The following is an 18,507-nucleotide window of genomic DNA, read 5'->3' as shown; positions in this document are numbered from 1 at the left end:
TTATTTTATGTGATTCATTTTTTACACAATAAATCATAATTATTAATGAGTTTAAACAAATGGTCAAAGGTTTCGAGAGCTTGGTCCACACTCCTGACCAGGAGGGGGCAGTAGTGCATTATTAGTACGTGTTTGACAACAGCTAGAGCGTTTGCTGCTGCGCATGCGCAGTCCGTTTGTTGTGATGCACTGTTTGGCGGTTCAGTCGCAGATGAATGAATGAATGTCTGTGTCTCTTGTCCTTCACTACAAATGTCCTAAATCCAACAGTCCGTCCTCTGCGCTAACCTGTTAGCCCGTGTTAGCCTGCAGTAGTCATTAGCCTCTCCTGCTAACAGATGCTAACGGCAGGCTAACGAACATGGCGCACTGGAGCACTTTCGAAAAGGAGACAGAGAGAGAGACGAAAAGACTGGTCTCATGTCTCACTGGAATCCAGGACGAGGACGAGCAGAACTTTCAGCTGGCGCTGAAGTTCACCTGTTCAAACTTCAGGTGAGACACACAGACAGCGACACACAGAGACACAGGGAGCTAGTTAGCATGTTAGCTCACTCCAACAACATACTCAGTAAACAGTGTTCATGTGTTTACAGATTTCATCGTTACCTGGACGCGGACAGTCATAAAGTCCAACGCAGCATCAGAGGGTGAGTTAGTGTCTACGGAATGACACACACAGACAGGCACACACATATGATCTTCCATGTTCTTCCAGGATCTTTGAGAAGCTCATGGTTCATGACACACACACACACACATATGATTTTCCCCATGTTCTTCCAGGATCTATGAGAAGCTTATGGTTCACTCTGACCTGAGTAAAGCAGAAAGCTGGATGAGGCTCACCGAGGAGTTCCTGAACTCACCTTTACCAAACACAGATGGAACTAAGGTATGACGGTGACATACAGACAAAGGTGCTGATGGGAAATGAAGTCCTTCAAGAATCTCAGTGTCTTATTGGTTTGTGTTTTATTTACAGACTAATGTTCACTTCAGTGTCCTGTCACTGCTGCTGCTGTTGTCAGCCTCTCCTTTAAAGACAAGCTTCACTGAGAGACACAGGGTGAAGGACGCTGGTGAGACAATCCTTCATACAGTACAGGACATTCTTAAAGAGAGAGTTACGTGTTTTGAAATGTGGTCAAATACTATTTTTATTTTGGCCAAAAAACCTCTTGAAAACATTCAGCCACAGATTTTAGTCATAGTCTTAACAGAAGACCCTGTTAATATAATCTCCGTCAGATTAGGTCTACGATATCTACATCACATGTTCACGTCTTTATCTCACTGTCAGACAGACTTTTCCAACAGGAAACTGAAGTTTTTAACGCACTCACTCTCCCACACCAAAGTCCATAGAGAAAATTTGTGATTTTAACATCACAGCACACAGGAGTCGTTGATCCACTGCTGCCTCCATCACTAAGTTCTAATGTCTTATTTTTGGGATTTTGGCTTTTAAAATCCTACATTTTGATTTACTTTAGTGACACAAAGTGACCACATGAGGCAGCAGTAGACCAGCAAGCTAAAATCACTGATTTTCTCTATGGAGTTTGGTGTGGGAGAGTGAGTGCTTTACAAACTTCACTTTCCTGTTGGAAAAGTCTGATTAAGAGGCAGCCATGTTTTCTCTAAGCATGTCCATGCCAGTCTTCTCATGTTTAAATCATTTCAAAAGGACATCATGTTCATGTTGATCATGTGTTGTGTCTCTGTAGAACCAGAGGATTCCTTTGACTGGGGTAAATATCTGACGGAAGGCGAGGACGTGGACATTGGACCATATCCAGACACACCTGTGAGTCCATCATCACCAAACATGAACTACAACATATAAATCATTTTTTATTGAAAATGTTCCGCTGCTGCTCACAGGAGTGGTCTGAGGAGGAGAGCGAGGATGATGACAGTCAGCAGCCAATCAGCAGAGAGGATTCTGGGATCCAGTTGGACAGAACGCCACAGGAGGACCAGGACAATAGCAACAAAGCAGTTCCAGTCACATGGACAGGTGCAAAATAACAATTATTTTCATAATCAATTCATGTCTCGATTATCTTCTCAATTAGCAGCTGGGACAGAACCAAAACAAGCGTCTACATTAAACAGGTTTTTGGTCTTAGAAGTAAATGCAGTGTGTTTGTTTTCCAGTCGGTGAACCTGACGCTCGGTCCTGGCTCGAGCAGCACGTAGTGACGCCGTACTGGGTGTCACACGCTCCTCGCTTCCCTCACAGCCTCCACTTACACTCCAACTTACTCAACGTGTGGTGAGACTCTTGACAGACCGCTGTAGTCATTCTGACACAAACATCAGAATTCAGTTGGTGAAAAATGATTTCCTGGTCTCTGTCCTCTCAGGGATCAACACTTGTATAACACTGATCCTTTGTATCTGCCGGAAGAAAAAGCCTTTGTCACAGAGACCCAAGTGATACGGGAGACACTGTGGTGAGACATAATGCTGCTGTGACTCTGACCATTGTCTCTCACAGCTTGTACCTGTGTGAATATGTGTGAATATTATCTTGCAGGCTTCTGTCTGGTGTGAAGAAACACTTCATATTCCAGCACCACGATGGGAAAGTGTGTGTGAGGAACAATGTGGTGGTCACTCATCTCACCAGTGTAAGTTAAACGTAAGACTTTAAGTGCACTGTGAGCGCCCCCTGCTGCTGACAAAACATAGCTGCCAGCAGAGACACGAGAGTGAGTGCATTACAAACTTCAGTTTCCTGTTGGAAAAGTCTGTCTAACAGTGAGATAAAGACGTGAACATGTTCTTAAGATGTTGTAGAAGCTGAGTCTTTTGTTAAGTTGCTCAAAGCAGGGAGCAGCAGGTGGCGCTCACAGCACAGTCAGGTCTTAATAAATCTGTCCTGTTTCTGCTGCAGTAAACCGTATTTTCTTTCCTTCCTGTTTCAGAACTGTCTTCGCTCTGTGCTGGAACACATCGCCGTGTACGGGCAGGCGGTGTTCATGCTGCAGACGTTCATAGACGAGGTAACGGGCCACAGCTCGGAGCCCGGCCCGCCGAGCTCCGGTTCCTCATACGGCTCCAAGAAAGGTTCTGATCCTCCCTTCAGGACGTACCAGGCCTTTGTGTGGGCGCTCAACAAGTACTTCACCAGCTTCAAAGAGGAGCTGATCACCATCGAGAGGGAGCTCATACGCAACGGCAAGTAGAGTGTATTTTAAAGTATAATTACAGTGTGTTTTTACAGTGTAATTTACAGTGTATTTCAGAGTATAATTACATTGTAATTTACAGTGTATTTTGAAGTATAATTACAGTGTTATTTACAGTGTATTTCAGAGTATAATTACAGTGTATTTTAAAGTATAATTACAATTATTTTAGAGTGTATTTACAGTGTATTTTAGAGTGCTTTTACAGTGTATTTCAGAATATAATTACAGTATATTTTAGAGCGTATTTACAGCGTATTTTACAGTGTAATTAGTGTATTTTAGAGTGTATTTTACAGTGTAATTTGTGTGAGGGCTTTTACAGTGTAATTTGTGTGAGTGCTTTTACAGTGTATATTAGAGTGCATTTACAGTGTATTTTAGACTGCTTTTAAAGTGTATTTCAGAATATAATTACAGTATATTTTAGAGCGTATTTACAGCGTATTTTACAGTGTAATTAGTGTATTTTAGAGTGTATTTTACAGTGTAATTTGTGTGAGGGCTTTTACAGTGTATATTAGAGTGCATTTACAGTGTATTTTAGACTGCTTTTAAAGTGTATTTCAGAGTATAATTACAGTGTATTTTAGAGTGCTTTCAAAGTGTATTTCAGAGTATAATTACTGTGTATTTTAAAAGTGCCTTTACAGTATATTTTAGAGTGTATTTACAGTGTAATTAGTGTATTTTAGAGATTATTTACAGTGTATTTTACTGTTTATATACCGAATATTTAGCGTATTGTAGAGTGTATTTCAGAGTGTATTTACAGTGTATTTTACAATGTATTGTCGCTCTAAAACTCCAGAGTCCAGGTGTGTGTGTGTGTGTGTGTGTGTATATCGGGATATAGACTCAGAATATACATATTTAATTTTAAATTATTACAAATTCTACATTTTTGTTGTCAGAAAAAGTAGAAATGTTTATAAATCACTTATTTATTATGAAGCTGTGATGGTACAGATGGTGATGATGATGACGACTCCTCGTCCTCTCTCTCTCGCTCTCTCTCTCTCTCTCTTACAGATGACACAGTGACTCTGTGTGCAGTTCTGGAGCGACTCAGCTCTCACCTGGCACAGATCAAAGTCCTGCACAGAGTGTTCTGCACTGGCGTCGCTGAGGTTCCGCCTGAGACGCCCAACGTGGTGCGAGCTTCGCATTTACTCAACACCCTGTACAAAGCCATCATTGAGTATGACAGTGCTGGAGAAGCATCAGAGCAAACAGTGAGTGTTTACACTCAATAATATAACACAGATTTTTATGGATCCTGACAGAAACATTAATGTCATTAATGTCATTTCTCTCTGCTAGGTGGCACTGTTGTTTTCTCTCTGGACAGAGACGGTCAGACCGTACCTGGAGATAGTGGACGAATGGATTGTTCACGGGCACCTGTTTGACCCCGCAAAAGAGTTCATCATCCAAAGGTAGATAATGGAGGTTAAAGGGATGGTTGTGTTTTTTGTCACATGAGTGCCAGGCCAGCAGAGACGCAAGGAAAAACAGTATTTTACTCAGTAAATAAAAGACTTGGGTAACAAGTAGGGCTGGGCGATATCTTTATATTTTAATATATATCTATATATTTCTAAACGAGATATAACACGGGACAATATCGCTTGTATCGATATAGTTCATTTTGCGTTAAAATGACAATACACGGGCTGCAAGTTTGCACCTATTTCTCCTCTCCCTCTCCCTGTGTCCCTGCACACACACCTACACACACACACCGGGGCGTCGCACCCGTGGGGGATGTGGGTGTTTTAAAACTCACGCTTTTCGCAGTGAGAGGGTTCAACAACTACACTTTTTCTGCAGTTTTCCCTCAGTTTTGCACAAACACCTTATTACAGTCGCTCCGTTTCTCTGGACGCTTCGTATCTGTGCTCGCTGCGGCTGCCTCCTCTCCCCTCCCTCTCCTGTTGTTGCCTCAAGCATGACACCGGCTTTGAGTGTGACCAGCAAGTCCCGCCTCTCTTGGTGTGTTAGATTTATCGTTCAGCTTGTGCTGAGGAGGCGGGAACTAGCTAGTTCATAGTTCACGCACTATAGTTTTGACTTATTTTCCATTACTGTCAGTCACTTTTGGACATATGGAAGCCCGAAGTTGTCAATATTGATAATAAACTATAAGACATTATTTAATTATAATATCGACAAGCTGTGTTAAATATCTATGTGAAATAATTGAGAAAATTGTTCAAACCCAATTAAGCATTCATTTTCACAGATAGTTTTTATTTTTTTAGTCATGTTTGTTCCAAAGTTGTTACTCCTGTTAAAATTGTAACAGTATTGTATTTTTGAATTAATTACTGTATATTATTGTCATGCAGGAAAGAGACTTGTTTACATTTGGCATGTGGCTTAAACTTATAACGGACTGTTTGTTTATTTTTTAAAGGGTTTGCCTCTGGAAAACATTTTTATCTAATATGCTATAATGCTTTGGGGGAAACCCCAATTACATCACAGAAAAAATATCGAGATATATATCGAGTATCGCCACTCAGCTAAAAAATGTCAAGAAACAACTTTTAGTCCATATCGCCCAGCCCTAGTAACAAGGCAATCAGCGATGGCATCCTTCACCCCATTCACGCAACAACCCTCTGTCAGTTTAACAGACTCCAGATCAGAAGGTTGCATGCTCAAATCCACGTCAGGGTCAAAATTCTTGGGCCTCTGTTGCTCATATTGCAAGTGCGGAAACACAGACACACACTCACAAACACACACAGCCACTAAAAACAATACTTCACTCCCACTCTGTGTAAGTAATAAAATCAGTTTACAGTGAGTTTAAGTCGACAATATCTACAGAACATGTTCATGACTTTATCTCACTCTCCCACACCAAAGTCCATAGAGAAAATCAGTGATTTTAGCTGGCGGGAACACAGGAGCTTCAGGTTCCTGTTGGAAAAGTCTGTCTCACAGTGCGATAAAGACGTGAACATGTTCTTAACAATCCCAATTCAAACATCATGAACAATCCCTTTTTTAAAGCATCTTTTCAAACATAATTTTTCTTGTGGTTCAGGAACAAAGACGTTCCAGTGAACCACAGGGACTTCTGGTACGCCACCTACACCCTGTACAGTGTGTCGGAGACCAACGAGGAGAAGCTGAACGACGCGGCCAGTGGCAGCTCTGGAGGAGATCCAGGCTCCAGCAACAGCCAGCTCACCATGGTGTCCTTCCTCAAACCCGTCCTCAAGCAGATCATCATGGCGGGTAAATCCATGCAGCTGCTGAAGAACCTGGACTGTAAGGAGGCCGAGCCTTCACAGAGATCCTCCAGAGGTCAGTGTTTGATCTGAAGCATCTGTGGTTCCTGTAGAAGAAGCTGAATGGTTTGACCTGTATTCATGTGTGGTTACAGATGCAGAGAGAAAGAGTCTGTACACGCTGTTCTTAGAGTCGGTGCAGTCTCGTCTCTGCAGCCACGAGGAGTCTCCCACAGACGCGGTGACCGAACAACAGGCCACCAGGAGGAGTCTGGTGAAGATGCACTCCATCACGGCCCGGCATCTGGAGATCGACGACGTCCATGACCCACTGTTGGCCATTAACTTTGCCAGGTGACTACGTCTAAAACCAGATGAACTTCACTTTGTGTGTTTGTGTTTAATCCGCTGCCACTCCTGAATCAACTAACCATAAGTTATCAATTATTCTATTAATTTTCATTGATTTATTTTGGATCAGTCAATTCACCGTTGATCCACTAAATGTGGATTAGATTTGACTTTATTCATTCCACACTGGAAAAATTCACTTGTTACAGTAGCAGATATAACAAATACAAACACATACATTTTTTTATAAACATTGAACCTGGGATGTTGTTGTGAATGTCTGATGAGCACATAAAAGCTCAAGTATCAAATGGATTGTTGAAACGCTGTTTATTTCTTTGCAAAGAGAGAGTCAAGATGGCTGTGAGGCACAGTTTTATATGAACTTCTCTGTGTAGAACACTAAAGGCGCCTATGAAAGGAGAAATAAGACTGTGGGTCTCAGGAACAGAAAGATGAGTAAATCAGTTCTGTGTGGGCATTACCCAGTGTGGTGTGTTTGAACTAAACTATGCAAGAAATAACAGGAATATTTGTTATTTGCCGTTACAGATGTACAAATATGCAAAAGGTCCATATAAAAACTCACCACACTACACTGTGTGCGTCTGTCTCTGTGCATGTGTGCATGTGTGCATGTGTTCCCTCAGACTGTACCTGGAGCAGAGTGATTTTCACGAGCGCTTCTCTGGTGGTGATTTCATCGTGGATCGCTCGTCTCAGTCGGTCACCTGTCAGACGTTTGAGCTCACGCTGCGCTCGTGTCTCTACCCTCACATCCAGAGGAGATACATCGAGTGCTGTGGAAACCTGATGACCACGCTCAAGAAGGACTACAAGTGAGACTCTTTATTTTATTTGAAAAAAGAGGGAACAATGAGAGCATGAAGAAGAAAAAGCATTCAATGGATCAATTCTAAAATGGTATTTTTTTAGCTGGGCTAACGTCAGGCTTTAAATCATGGCTCAGTAGTGCTTGTTTGTAACGTTCCTGCGTCTCCGGTGCTTGTGTTTGTAACGTTCCTGCGTCTCCGGTGGTTGTGTTTGTAACGTTCCTGCGTCTCCGGTGCTTGTTTGTAACGTTCCTGCGTCTCCGGTGCTTGTGTTTGTAACGTTCCTGCGTCTCCGGTGCTTGTGTTTGTAACGTTCCTGCGTCTCCGGTGCTTGTTTGTAACGTTCCTGCGTCTCCGGTGCTTGTGTTTGTAACGTTCCTGCGTCTCCGGTGCTTGTGTTTGTAGCGTTCCTGCGTCTCCGGTGCTTGTGTTTGTAACGTTCCTGCGTCTCCGGTGCTTGTGTTTGTAACGTTCCTGCGTCTCCGGTGCTTGTGTTTGTAACGTTCCTGCGTCTCCGGTGCTTGTGTTTGTAACGTTCCTGCGTCTCCGGTGCTTGTGTTTGTAACGTTCCTGCGTCTCCGGTGCTTGTGTTTGTAACGTTCCTGCGTCTCCGGTGCTTGTGTTTGTAGCGTTCCTGCGTCTCCGGTGCTTGTGTTTGTAACGTTCCTGCGTCTCCGGTGCTTGTGTTTGTAACGTTCCTGCGTCTCCGGTGCTTGTGTTTGTAGCGTTCCTGCGTCTCCGGTGCTTGTGTTTGTAACATTCCTGCGTCTCCGGTGCTTGTGTTTGTAACGTTCCTGCGTCTCCGGTGCTTGTGTTTGTAACGTTCCTGCGTCTCCGGTGCTTGTGTTTGTAACGTTCCTGCGTCTCCCGTGCTTGTGTTTGTAGCGTTCCTGCGTCTCCGGTGCTTGTGTTTGTAACGTTCCTGCGTCTCCGGTGCTTGTGTTTGTAACGTTCCTGCGTCTCCGGTGCTTGTTTGTAACGTTCCTGCGTCTCCGGTGCTTGTGTTTGTAACGTTCCTGCGTCTCCGGTGCTTGTGTTTGTAACGTTCCTGCGTCTCCGGTGCTTGTTTGAAACGTTCCTGCGTCTCCGGTGCTTGTGTTTGTAACGTTCCTGCGTCTCCGGTGCTTGTGTTTGTAACGTTCCTGCGTCTCCGGTGCTTGTGTTTGTAACGTTCCTACGTCTCCGGTGCTTGTGTTTGTAACGTTCCTGCGTCTCCGGTGCTTGTGTTTGTAACGTCCCTGCGTCTCCGGTGCTTGTGTTTGTAACGTTCCTGCGTCTCCGGTGCTTGTTTGAAACGTTCCTGCGTCTCCGGTGCTTGTGTTTGTAACGTTCCTGCGTCTCCGGTGCTTGTGTTTGTAACGTTCCTGCGTCTCCGGTGCTTGTGTTTGTAACGTTCCTACGTCTCCGGTGCTTGTGTTTGTAACGTCCCTGCGTCTCCGGTGCTTGTGTTTGTAACGTCCCTGCGTCTCTGTGTATCGTCAGGATCCTTGAGTTCCTTCAGGCCATGAGGAACTACTTCCTGCTGGAGGCGGGAGACACCATGTACGACTTCTACACCTCCATCTTTGACAAAGTGCAGGAGAAGGAGAGCTGGCAGCAGCTTTCCTTCCTCAACGTACAGCTGCAGGAGGCTGTGAGACAGCGCCACCCAGAGGACAGTAGCAGGTACTGCATCGTTAACATTTAACACAGTGTTTTCCTTTTTTTTTACAAGAAATAAAAAAATGAAAATAAACGGATGTTCCTGGATGATTATGTTTGAACAGGTTGTCAGTGTTTTTGGAGAACATTGACACCTCCAGGAAAAAACATCCTGTCAATAACCTGGAGGTTCTGACTCTCAGTTACAAGGTGAGTGACGAGTTAAAGGTTTTACTCAGGTTTGGATCACACCAGCACCTTTTTAAAAAACACTTAATCTACATTTATTTTGTTTGATTGATTTCAGGTGTGCATTTCATGTTCAGTGTCATTAAAACTTCATTAAAATGTCAAATTAATTACTTAGCTCAGTTTTTGTAATGAAATACAACGTGAACCCAGAAAAATGAACTACGCTTTATTCCAATGCAATGTTTAATTTGTGTAAACAGAACATTTCTATTTATTCAGGATAACTTTTTAATTAAAATGAAACTTTTTAGATTTTCACCACAATGAGTGAGAAACCTGCTGAACCTCACTTTCATTAACGTCCTGTCTGACCTACTATTTATGAAGTACTGCAGTGTGTGTATATGTATACACTGTATTTATATATGTGTGTATGTATAGAAAATGGGGACAACATTGAGGACAGTCTTTGGAGAGCAGAGACACCTGGTTTCCTGTCCGACTCTAAATGCAGTCTGCTGTGTGACGTCTTGTTTGTGCGTAGGTTCCCTGGCCTGTTGACATCGTGATCAGCAGCGAGTGCCAGAAAATCTACAATCAAGTCTTTCTCCTGCTGCTGCAGATCAAATGGGCCAAATACAGTTTAGACACCATTCGATTCAGTGGTACGAGTCAATAAAAACCCTCCTTTTTTATCTTTTATATCTTTGTAAACAGAATATTGAGCCGTATAATAACATACAGAGGGAAAAACACAAGCTTTTTTTTTTTTTTTACCTTCCGGGCTTCGTCATGTTAAAGTGATGTGAGTCACTCCGCTGTGAGCGCCCCCTGCTGCTGAAGAAGACTAATAAAATCAATGTCAGTCTTTGATATCTACGTCACATGATCACCTTTAGCTCACTGTCAGACAGACTTTTCCAACAGGAAACTGAAGTTTGTAAACCACTCACTCTCCCACACCAAAGTCCATAGTGAAAAGTCTGTCTCACAGTGAGATAAAGACGTGAACATATGACGTAGATTTAATTACAAAAGTCTTTTGTTAAGTGGGGGCCACACGGTGGTGTAGTGGTTAGCACTCTCGCCTTGCAGCGAGAAGACCCGGGTTCGAGCAAGGGCCTTTCTGCATGGAGTTTGCATGTTCTCCCCGTGTGTGTATGGGTTCTCTCCGGGTACCCCGGCTTCCTCCCACAGTCCAAAAACATGCAATGTGGGGATAGGTAAATTGAACACTCTAACTTGACCATAGGAGTGAGTGTGAGAGTGAATGGTTGTTTGTCTCTATCTGTGTGTGGCCCTGCGATGGACTGGCGAACTGTCCAGGGTGTACCCCGCCTATCGCCCGATGTAGCTGAGATTGGCACAGCACCCCCCGCGACCCTCTGGCAGAGGATAAAGCGGTAGATGATGACTGACTGACTTTTGTTAAGTGGCTAAAATCTGTTCTTCACTCTGTGTAACAGTGAGATGAAGGGACACAAGATATTATTTTAAGACATGAACACAGGCTTAGCTTCCCAGCAGCAGGGGGCGCTCACTGCACATTCACTAAAGACTCAGTACATCGTACAACCACACTTGACAGTGTTTGTCTCTTGTAGATCTCACCTCTGCCACGGTGAAACTAGAGGGCGCTGTGTGTGAGGAAGTGAAGATCAGAGAGTCAGTGAATCAACAGATTCACCGCATGTGTCTGCTGAGAGTCAAACTGATGCACTTTGTCAACAGTCTGCACAACTACATCATGACCAGGGTGAGAGGAATCACACACTGTGATACACCTGCTGTTTAACCACAGTATCAGTCTGGTCTGTTTCATCTTCAGTCTCTTGGTTTTTCAGATTCTGCACAGCACAGGTCTGGAGTTTCAGCACCAAGTTCAGGAAGCTAAAGATCTGGACCAGCTGATCAAGATCCATTATAGATATCTGGCAACAATCCACGACCGCTGCCTGCTGAGAGAGAAGGTAAACGGCAGCTCCTACATGGAAAAGACCCAACTTTTCTGAAATCGGCATTTTCTCAATGTACAGATGGGAAAAAGTGATTTTAGCAACTAAAACAAAAGACTTGTGTCATAAAATCTCCGTCAGTTTAAGTCTACAATATCTATGTCTTTATCTCACTGTTGGACAGATGTTTGTAACCCACTCACTCTCCCACACCAAACCCCATAGAGAAAATCAGTGATTTTAACATCACAGCACACAGGAGTTGTTGATCCACTGCTGCCTCCATCACTAATTTCAAATGTCTTATTTTGTTAATTCGGCTTTTGAAATATTTCATTAAGACTTAACTCAGTGACACAAAGTGACCACACGAGGCAGCAGTAGACCAGCAGCTCCTGTATTCCCGCCAGCTAAAATCACTGATTTTCTTTATGGACTTTGGTGTGGGAGAGTGAGTGGTTTACACATTTCAGCTGACACAGCTGATTTTATTGCTTGTTTTAAGCAGCAGGGGGCGCTCACAGCACAGTCGATGCTGGCTGGTCTGTACCTCACACAATTATCCCATTCTAAGTCACTGTTGATGCGTTAAAGTTAATTGTGTTGTTGTTTTCTCCTCAGGTCAGTTTTGTGAAAGAAGCAATAATGAAGGTTCTGAACCTGGTTCTGATTTTCTCTGACCGATGGCAGGCTGGCTTTGGAGCCTGGAGGTGAGCAGATTATACCTGTGTGTTTGAAGCTGTAATTCAGTGACATGTTGCAGAATGAAGGACAGTCACAACCAAAGCTTTCTGATCCTTTTAATGACAGGATCGAGTCCATCGATAAAATGGAGTCTGACTTCAAAAACTGTCACATGTTCCTGGTGACGATCCTGAATAAAGCCGTGTGTCGCGGCTCCTTCCCTCACTGTGAGTACAACTGCAGTTCATTCACTCAGTCATGACACCACTAACACAGCTGCAGTGAATTAGCTCAGATAATCTATAATCTCAGATAAGAACTCCGTTTAAACATTGAAACAATTACCACTATGTTAGTTTAAAGAGTTAAAGATTTAAATGTAAGCATCTGAACAGTTTAGATTAACTAAAAACTCTTTAGGTTATCTTAAAGAGTAACTAAATCGGTTTAAACTAGTGCATAAGTTTATCTAGTAATATTGACTGATCCAGGTCCAACTCTTGGTAGTTTTGTGTAAAGTATTTGAATGACATATTTTGTGTTAAAAATGGCTGTACTGTATGTACTGTTTTCCATTACATTTGAATTTTCGTATTAGCTGGCTCTTCCCGGGCTGTCGTCACTGTCCCGATTCTCCATCACTAACTGGGGGGGGACTCGGCACGAGCAGAGAGGAAGTAGGAAAATAAAACATCCGGGTAACTTTTCAGAATAAAAGATCCCTTGTTGACACCACATCGTACTTCACTTTACTACATCACAGAAAGAGTCCTCGCGAGCTCAGCATGTTCCTGTTTATTCGCTCGGTAGAAACACTGCTCTGTTTGTTGTGTTCACAACATTTACAGTGAATTTCCTTGAGAGAAGAAACCTCAAAAAAACCTTGTTTCGTGCCCATTCTGCCCAGCAACAGTGAATACTATTTTCTGATTGGCAGATAGGTCGCTAATTCAAGATGGCTGTACGAATGAACTACACAGATCTGCCTTCACATCATCGATTCATAGATTATTCATTTATTTGCGGTGACTTTTATCACTTATCAGCGTGGGAAATGTCATGTGTGGCGTGTGAGTGTATAAATTTATTGAAATGTGTGTGTCTCGCGCTAAATGCAGCTCTAAGCTGCCACTGGAAATACCACAGCAAGCTGCCGCTGCTACAATTTGCCCTTGCATCTGCCCCCCCCCCCCCCCCACCCCCCCACTCAAAGATAACTCCTTGACCACTTTTTGTAGATTTTTAAAATCAGGCATTGGGCGCAGTCAGCTTCAGAACAGGAGTTTAGTTCCTCTTTAAAGATACGTTAAACAATCTGAGATAAGCGTTTACTATCAAAACAGTTTAGATTAGGATTTATTTTGTCCGTTGTATCGTTAACATTTCACAAATGTCCTGAGTCAGCAGCTGTAGCGGTCAATCACATGGGCGTGTCCAAAGGTCAAAGGTGAAGGTTTCATGTTGTTGCTGTTGTTGACGGCAGAGTAAAAACGTCGTGTTGGCCGATCAGACGTCTGAGGTTGTTCTGCACGTTTAAAAAGTGACTCTTGACGGCGGAGATGGGTTCATAGTGTGAGACAATGTGATCGACATAAGCTTCAATCAACGCTGAGCCGTTACAGGACTCTTGAGGATTTTTAAAGTCAAGTCGCTTCTCACACTGAACGTCTTTATGTTCGTTATTGATCAGGTAACATGCGGGAGACCCATCAGGACCGGGTCTCACAGAGACCTCGGTCTTCTCTATCCTGTACTTCTTGTAGTGAGTCAGTAGATATTCCAGGTCGTCCAGATACACGTCGATGGTATGGCTGAGGCTTATGATACAGTACGGCTGGCCAGGTCGCAGAAACCGACTGTTCAGGCGCGCTTTGTGGATCAGCATCAGGAGGTGGAACGCAGCTCCGTTCATCCAGGATTTAAGCGTCTGAGAGCTCATGGCTCCATCGATCATAGTGTTCCGGTGGACGATGAACTCTCCGCTCAGATCCAGCTCAAACCGGTCCAGTTCATAATGCTGAAGCTGCACGTCTGCTATCCGCTTGCGGTAACGCTGCATGTAATATGTCAGGGTGCGGTGGATATCTGAAGCCGCCTCCTCGCCAAACAAACGATGGAAGCTGCTGGTGCGGTTGGCGGCGACGTCCAGGATCAGAGAAATCACCAGCGCGTTGAGTCCAACTGCGTTAGGGATCTGAGTGACGGAACCCATAGCAGATTGCAGCTTCTCGGCGTAGCCCGGTACACCGAGGATCAGCTGATCAGAGTAATCCCGCAGCTGAGCCGTCGAGTTCAGGCCAGAATATTTCAGTAAAGACTCGTCGATGCCCAGGTCTGGTAGAAGACATGAGTGGTTTAAAGACGTCTGGTACCAGTCCAGAGAAATCCTGCCGACTTCACCCTGTGACGTGATGTTGTTCATGTTTGAGCCTCAAACAAACACAGGAGACCAGGTCTGTTATAGTCCACAGGACAAGACCAGGAACCAACCAGGTCTGAGCTACAGCAGGCGTTTTGTTGATTGTGCAGAGTCCAGAAGTTTGAAGCAAATATTAACCTCAACAAACCACAAAGAGAAGCAACATCACACTCAAACTTTCATACATTTAATACATTATATCCACGCCAGATATCATATGTGTGTACATATATATATGTATATATATATATATATATGTATATATATATATATGTATATATATATGTATATATATATGTATGTATATATATATATATATATATATATATATATGTACATGTATATAATACATATGTATATATATATGTACACATATGTATTATATATATGTGGTGAGAGTTTAGGATTTTACTATGATATTAATAACCTTCAATCCCTGGATGGAAACTAAATCTGTAGTTTGTTTAATGACTTGAACTTTTATTTAACAGAAAACAGAAAGTACAAAGATAAAGATTTCAGTGTTTTTGACTGAGTTTTATTTTCCTGATTTTGTTTAAATTATTCTTTCTTTCTTGCGGCTTCTCCTTCACTCTCCCACGCCAAACCTCATAGAGAAAATCAGTGATTTTAGCTGGCAGGGACACAGGAGCTCCTGGTCCTCTGCTGCCTCATGTGGTCACTTTGTGTCGCTGAGTTAAGTCTAAATTAAATATTTTAAAAGCCGAACTTACAAAATAAGACATTTGTACTTATTGATGGAGGCAGCAGTGGATCCACAACTCCTGTGTGCTGGGATGTTAAACTCACTGATTTTCTCTCTGAGGTTTGGTGTGGGAGAGTGAGTGCTTTACAAACTTCTAACAGTGAGACAAAGACGTGATCATGCTCTTAAGAGGTCGTAGACTTAAACTGACGTAGATTTTATGACACAAGTCTTGTGTTAAGAGTTCTCAGCAAAGTGGGTTCTGTCCCTTTAATAAATAATGTTTTTAGTTTTAAATTAACTGTCAAATGACTTCCTTAATAAAATTCCATATAATATTTAAAAATGAAATGAGAGTTGTTTGATTGTGATGACATTTTTACAGATTCCATTCAAATGTGTCCCACATTTTAACTGAGGTTTAAAAAAAGTGAATAATTTCAGTGAATTTGTAATGATTTAATCATGTCATTTATTTACATGTTTGAACAATAACATTTTCCAAACCATTTCTTGTCGTTAACGTCTCTTGAATTGAATCCTAGTTAAAGGTTTTAAATCAAACTTTCTTACCATTTCTTACAGTGGAGTCTCTGGCTCTGTCTCTGATGGCAGGGTTTGAACAGTGCTGAGGACCAAGAGCTGTCACTGTGATGTCACAGTTATGTCTCTGTGATGTCACCGATATGTCACTGTGATGTCATCACCTGCTCTGATTTAAAAATGTGTAAGTAAATGCTGTTACTCGTCTCTGTGTCATTAAAGTTTATTCATGAGAACTTTGACTGAAAGTCATTCATTGTTATTGTAGTTATAACTGGAATGGAAATTAATAGATTAACTGACATGTTTGTTTGTAATATAACATTTTATGGCTTCAAATTAAAGTTTAAATTGAATTTTAAGATCATTTTTTTGAGGCATATACGTTATTGAATTCCTTTATAAAATATTTTAGATTTTTGTCATTTAATTATAATGCACATATTTGTATATATGATGTCATTGATGTATGTGGCTGAAACTAAATTAAAATATTAACCTCAAATTTTTCTGCCAAATAAATTCATAAACTATATTCATTGACGACTTTAATTCGACTTTATTCTGGATGTTTTGATTTAGTTCTTAATGTCAGTGTGGTTTAAATAAGTGTATTATTAATGTAATAACTATAATAATCTCTGATCGCCTTGTTTTACTGATGTAAGTCGATAGATTTTTACCCTTTGATTTAGTTTGACTCATTTAACTAAATGTAAAAAAGCTCACATCTGACTTTAATCTCTTCATAGAATAAGGATTTATCTTGACTTAATTCTTATGTTTGATATTTTAACTCCTTTGTTTGAAAGAAAACCATTTTGGTTTGTTTTCATTTTGATTTTTTAAATTCAAATAATAAAAAAAATCTTACTTTGAATGAAATAGTTTAACATAATAAATATATTTGACACATGAAACACGTAAAAAAGTCTGTTTTATTATTTTTTAATTTCTTTGAGAAGCTTTTTTTTACATGTACCACTAATAATAGAGCAGATTATTGCATTTTTTCAGGAAAATCTTTCACAAGTGGAAAGACGCGCCAAAATTGGCACAAATACTCCTTGGGGATTGTTCTTTTGTTAAAACCCATTAGCCACACAAAAATCAAGATGGCTGCCATTTTTTCCAAGATGGCCACCAATTCAAGCTCTGAAATGCTATTTTTGGGGCAACTTTGTATAAAATTGCCAAAAAGGTATAATCTTGATATAATTTTGCTCCCCATGCAGGCATACTCTACCAAGTACAAACGGACAGACATTGTATTTTATGTACACCACTCATCAAGTCAGTGGAGTCAGACGCAGGGTGATGAGTACCAATAAAGTTCCCCTCAAATTGGTGGAACTTCCTAAGAGACAACAACAAGGCAATCAGAGATGGCAGACTTCACCCTATTCACGCAACAAGCCTCTGTCGGCCTATATGTGTAACAGACTCGGGGTCAAAATTCTAAAAAAGTTATTCTAAATTCTAACAAGCTTGGCTGACAAGATATCCCAGATGTCTGCCACAAACATGATCGTTGTGATCAAAGAAGATGGTGCTGTGAGCAATCACCCAGTAAGCCTGGTGAAAATGGCCCCCTGCAGTCATGAGGAAGCTGACACTTGAATAGGCCAGGCAGGCAGTAGAGGAGGGTTGCCTTTGGCCAAGGCCTGAATCTGAGGTGGATTCCCATCCATGAACTCTTTTTGTCTATTGGATTGCAGAAGAGCAAAGGCATTCTCCTCTTCCATGCCTTCACTGGCTGCGATGTTGTGTCAGCCTTCCATGGTAAAGGCAAGAAGACTGCATGGCAAACCTGGGATGTTTGTCCTGAGGCAAACTCAGCCAGTATCCACCAACAATACACGATGCTGACATGAAGACATTGGAAAACTTTGTGGTCATGATGTATGACAGATCCAGTATAGCTGATGGTGTTGATGATGCAAGGTTAGACATGTTTGCTCGGAAGCAGAGGCCATAAGAAGCATCCCTCCTACTCAAGCTGCTCTACTCCAACATGTATCAGGCAGGTTGCATATGGGGTCAATCATTAGTCAACCAGAAACAAAGTCCTACTCGCTGGGGATGGACCAAGAAAGTTGATCTGTGGCAGATCTTCTGGACCAATCTCACCCCTATTGCAGAAAGTTGCCAAGAACTGACCAAGGGTGGTTGCAAATTTGAATGTCATGGAAGGTGCACATGCTTATGCTTTGGTCTTACTTGCACAGTACTGTGTAGCTGTAGATGTGAAGATTAAGCTCTGTTCCATACATTAGTTAGAGCATGGTTTAGGTGATTATATATTCTAACACAACTGTTGATTGGAAAATATTAAGCTTTATTTACATTATATATCTTTGATCATAAGATTGTTTGTTGTATGCCATGCTGTACAAATGATATGTACGATAGTAAGCAAAGGATTCAGCTCCTCATGAGCAAATAAATTGACATTTTTTGTACTTTTGTAATACACGTTTCGCTGATGCTAATGTTGTGTTTTTGCATATTTTATACATTATTTTAAAGAGTAAATGACATCAAGAGATATAAAAAGGATTACTGATTTATAATTTAGAAATTTTACCTATCATTTGACACCAAAATCACTGAAATTGGCCGAGGAAATGAAATTCTGACGTGAAAGACGGTTGGAAACGGTTGGTTTTGAAATTTACGTGGCTAATGGGATTTTTCAAAAGAATGACCCAAGAGGTACATTCAGTCAAATTTTGGTG

The 18,507-nt window shown here is 41.8% G+C and overlaps 1 protein-coding gene across 2 annotated transcripts; it reads left to right on the top strand.

Annotated features, from left to right (window-relative positions):
• The first annotated feature begins 53 nt into the window (after positions 1 to 53).
• Positions 54 to 18,076, top strand: tubgcp5 (tubulin gamma complex component 5). Of its 2 annotated transcripts, XR_009241334.1 has the most exons (24): positions 54 to 495; positions 597 to 650; positions 787 to 895; positions 986 to 1,082; positions 1,731 to 1,810; positions 1,888 to 2,023; positions 2,164 to 2,281; positions 2,373 to 2,462; positions 2,546 to 2,639; positions 2,937 to 3,189; positions 4,233 to 4,435; positions 4,524 to 4,639; positions 6,259 to 6,521; positions 6,601 to 6,799; positions 7,447 to 7,635; positions 9,112 to 9,294; positions 9,396 to 9,480; positions 10,007 to 10,127; positions 11,067 to 11,218; positions 11,307 to 11,432; positions 12,039 to 12,127; positions 12,228 to 12,328; positions 15,812 to 15,953; positions 17,005 to 18,076. XR_009241334.1 is itself a non-coding variant. In XM_058638569.1 (23 exons), exons 1-23 carry the CDS (start codon positions 362 to 364, stop codon positions 15,856 to 15,858), a joined length of 3,039 nt encoding a protein of 1,012 aa, XP_058494552.1. In that variant the 5' UTR covers positions 54 to 361; the 3' UTR covers positions 15,859 to 16,011. The 2 variants fall into 2 exon arrangements, 1 of the variants encoding a protein (XP_058494552.1); XM_058638569.1 differs by lacking the exon at positions 17,005 to 18,076 and having other exon boundaries at positions 15,812 to 16,011.
• Positions 18,077 to 18,507: the final 431 nt, after the last annotated feature.

This window comes from Solea solea, chromosome 9, assembly GCF_958295425.1.
Source record: "Solea solea chromosome 9, fSolSol10.1, whole genome shotgun sequence".
NCBI classification, from domain to species: Eukaryota; Metazoa; Chordata; class Actinopteri; order Pleuronectiformes; family Soleidae; genus Solea; species Solea solea.
Note: the sequence above shows the minus strand (reverse complement) of the source record. Positions and strands in the feature narration are given on the sequence as shown.

Excerpts from the sequence above, each read along its gene's own strand:
- tubgcp5 (XM_058638569.1), top strand. The coding sequence starts at position 362 with ATGGCGCACTGGAGCACTTTCGAAAAGGAGACAGAGAGAGAGACGAAA. Across the intron at positions 3,190-4,232 it reads GAGGGAGCTCATACGCAACG|ATGACACAGTGACTCTGTGT; the intron begins GCAAGTAGAGTG and ends TCTCTCTTACAG. Across the intron at positions 4,436-4,523 it reads GAGAAGCATCAGAGCAAACA|GTGGCACTGTTGTTTTCTCT; the intron begins GTGAGTGTTTAC and ends TCTCTCTGCTAG.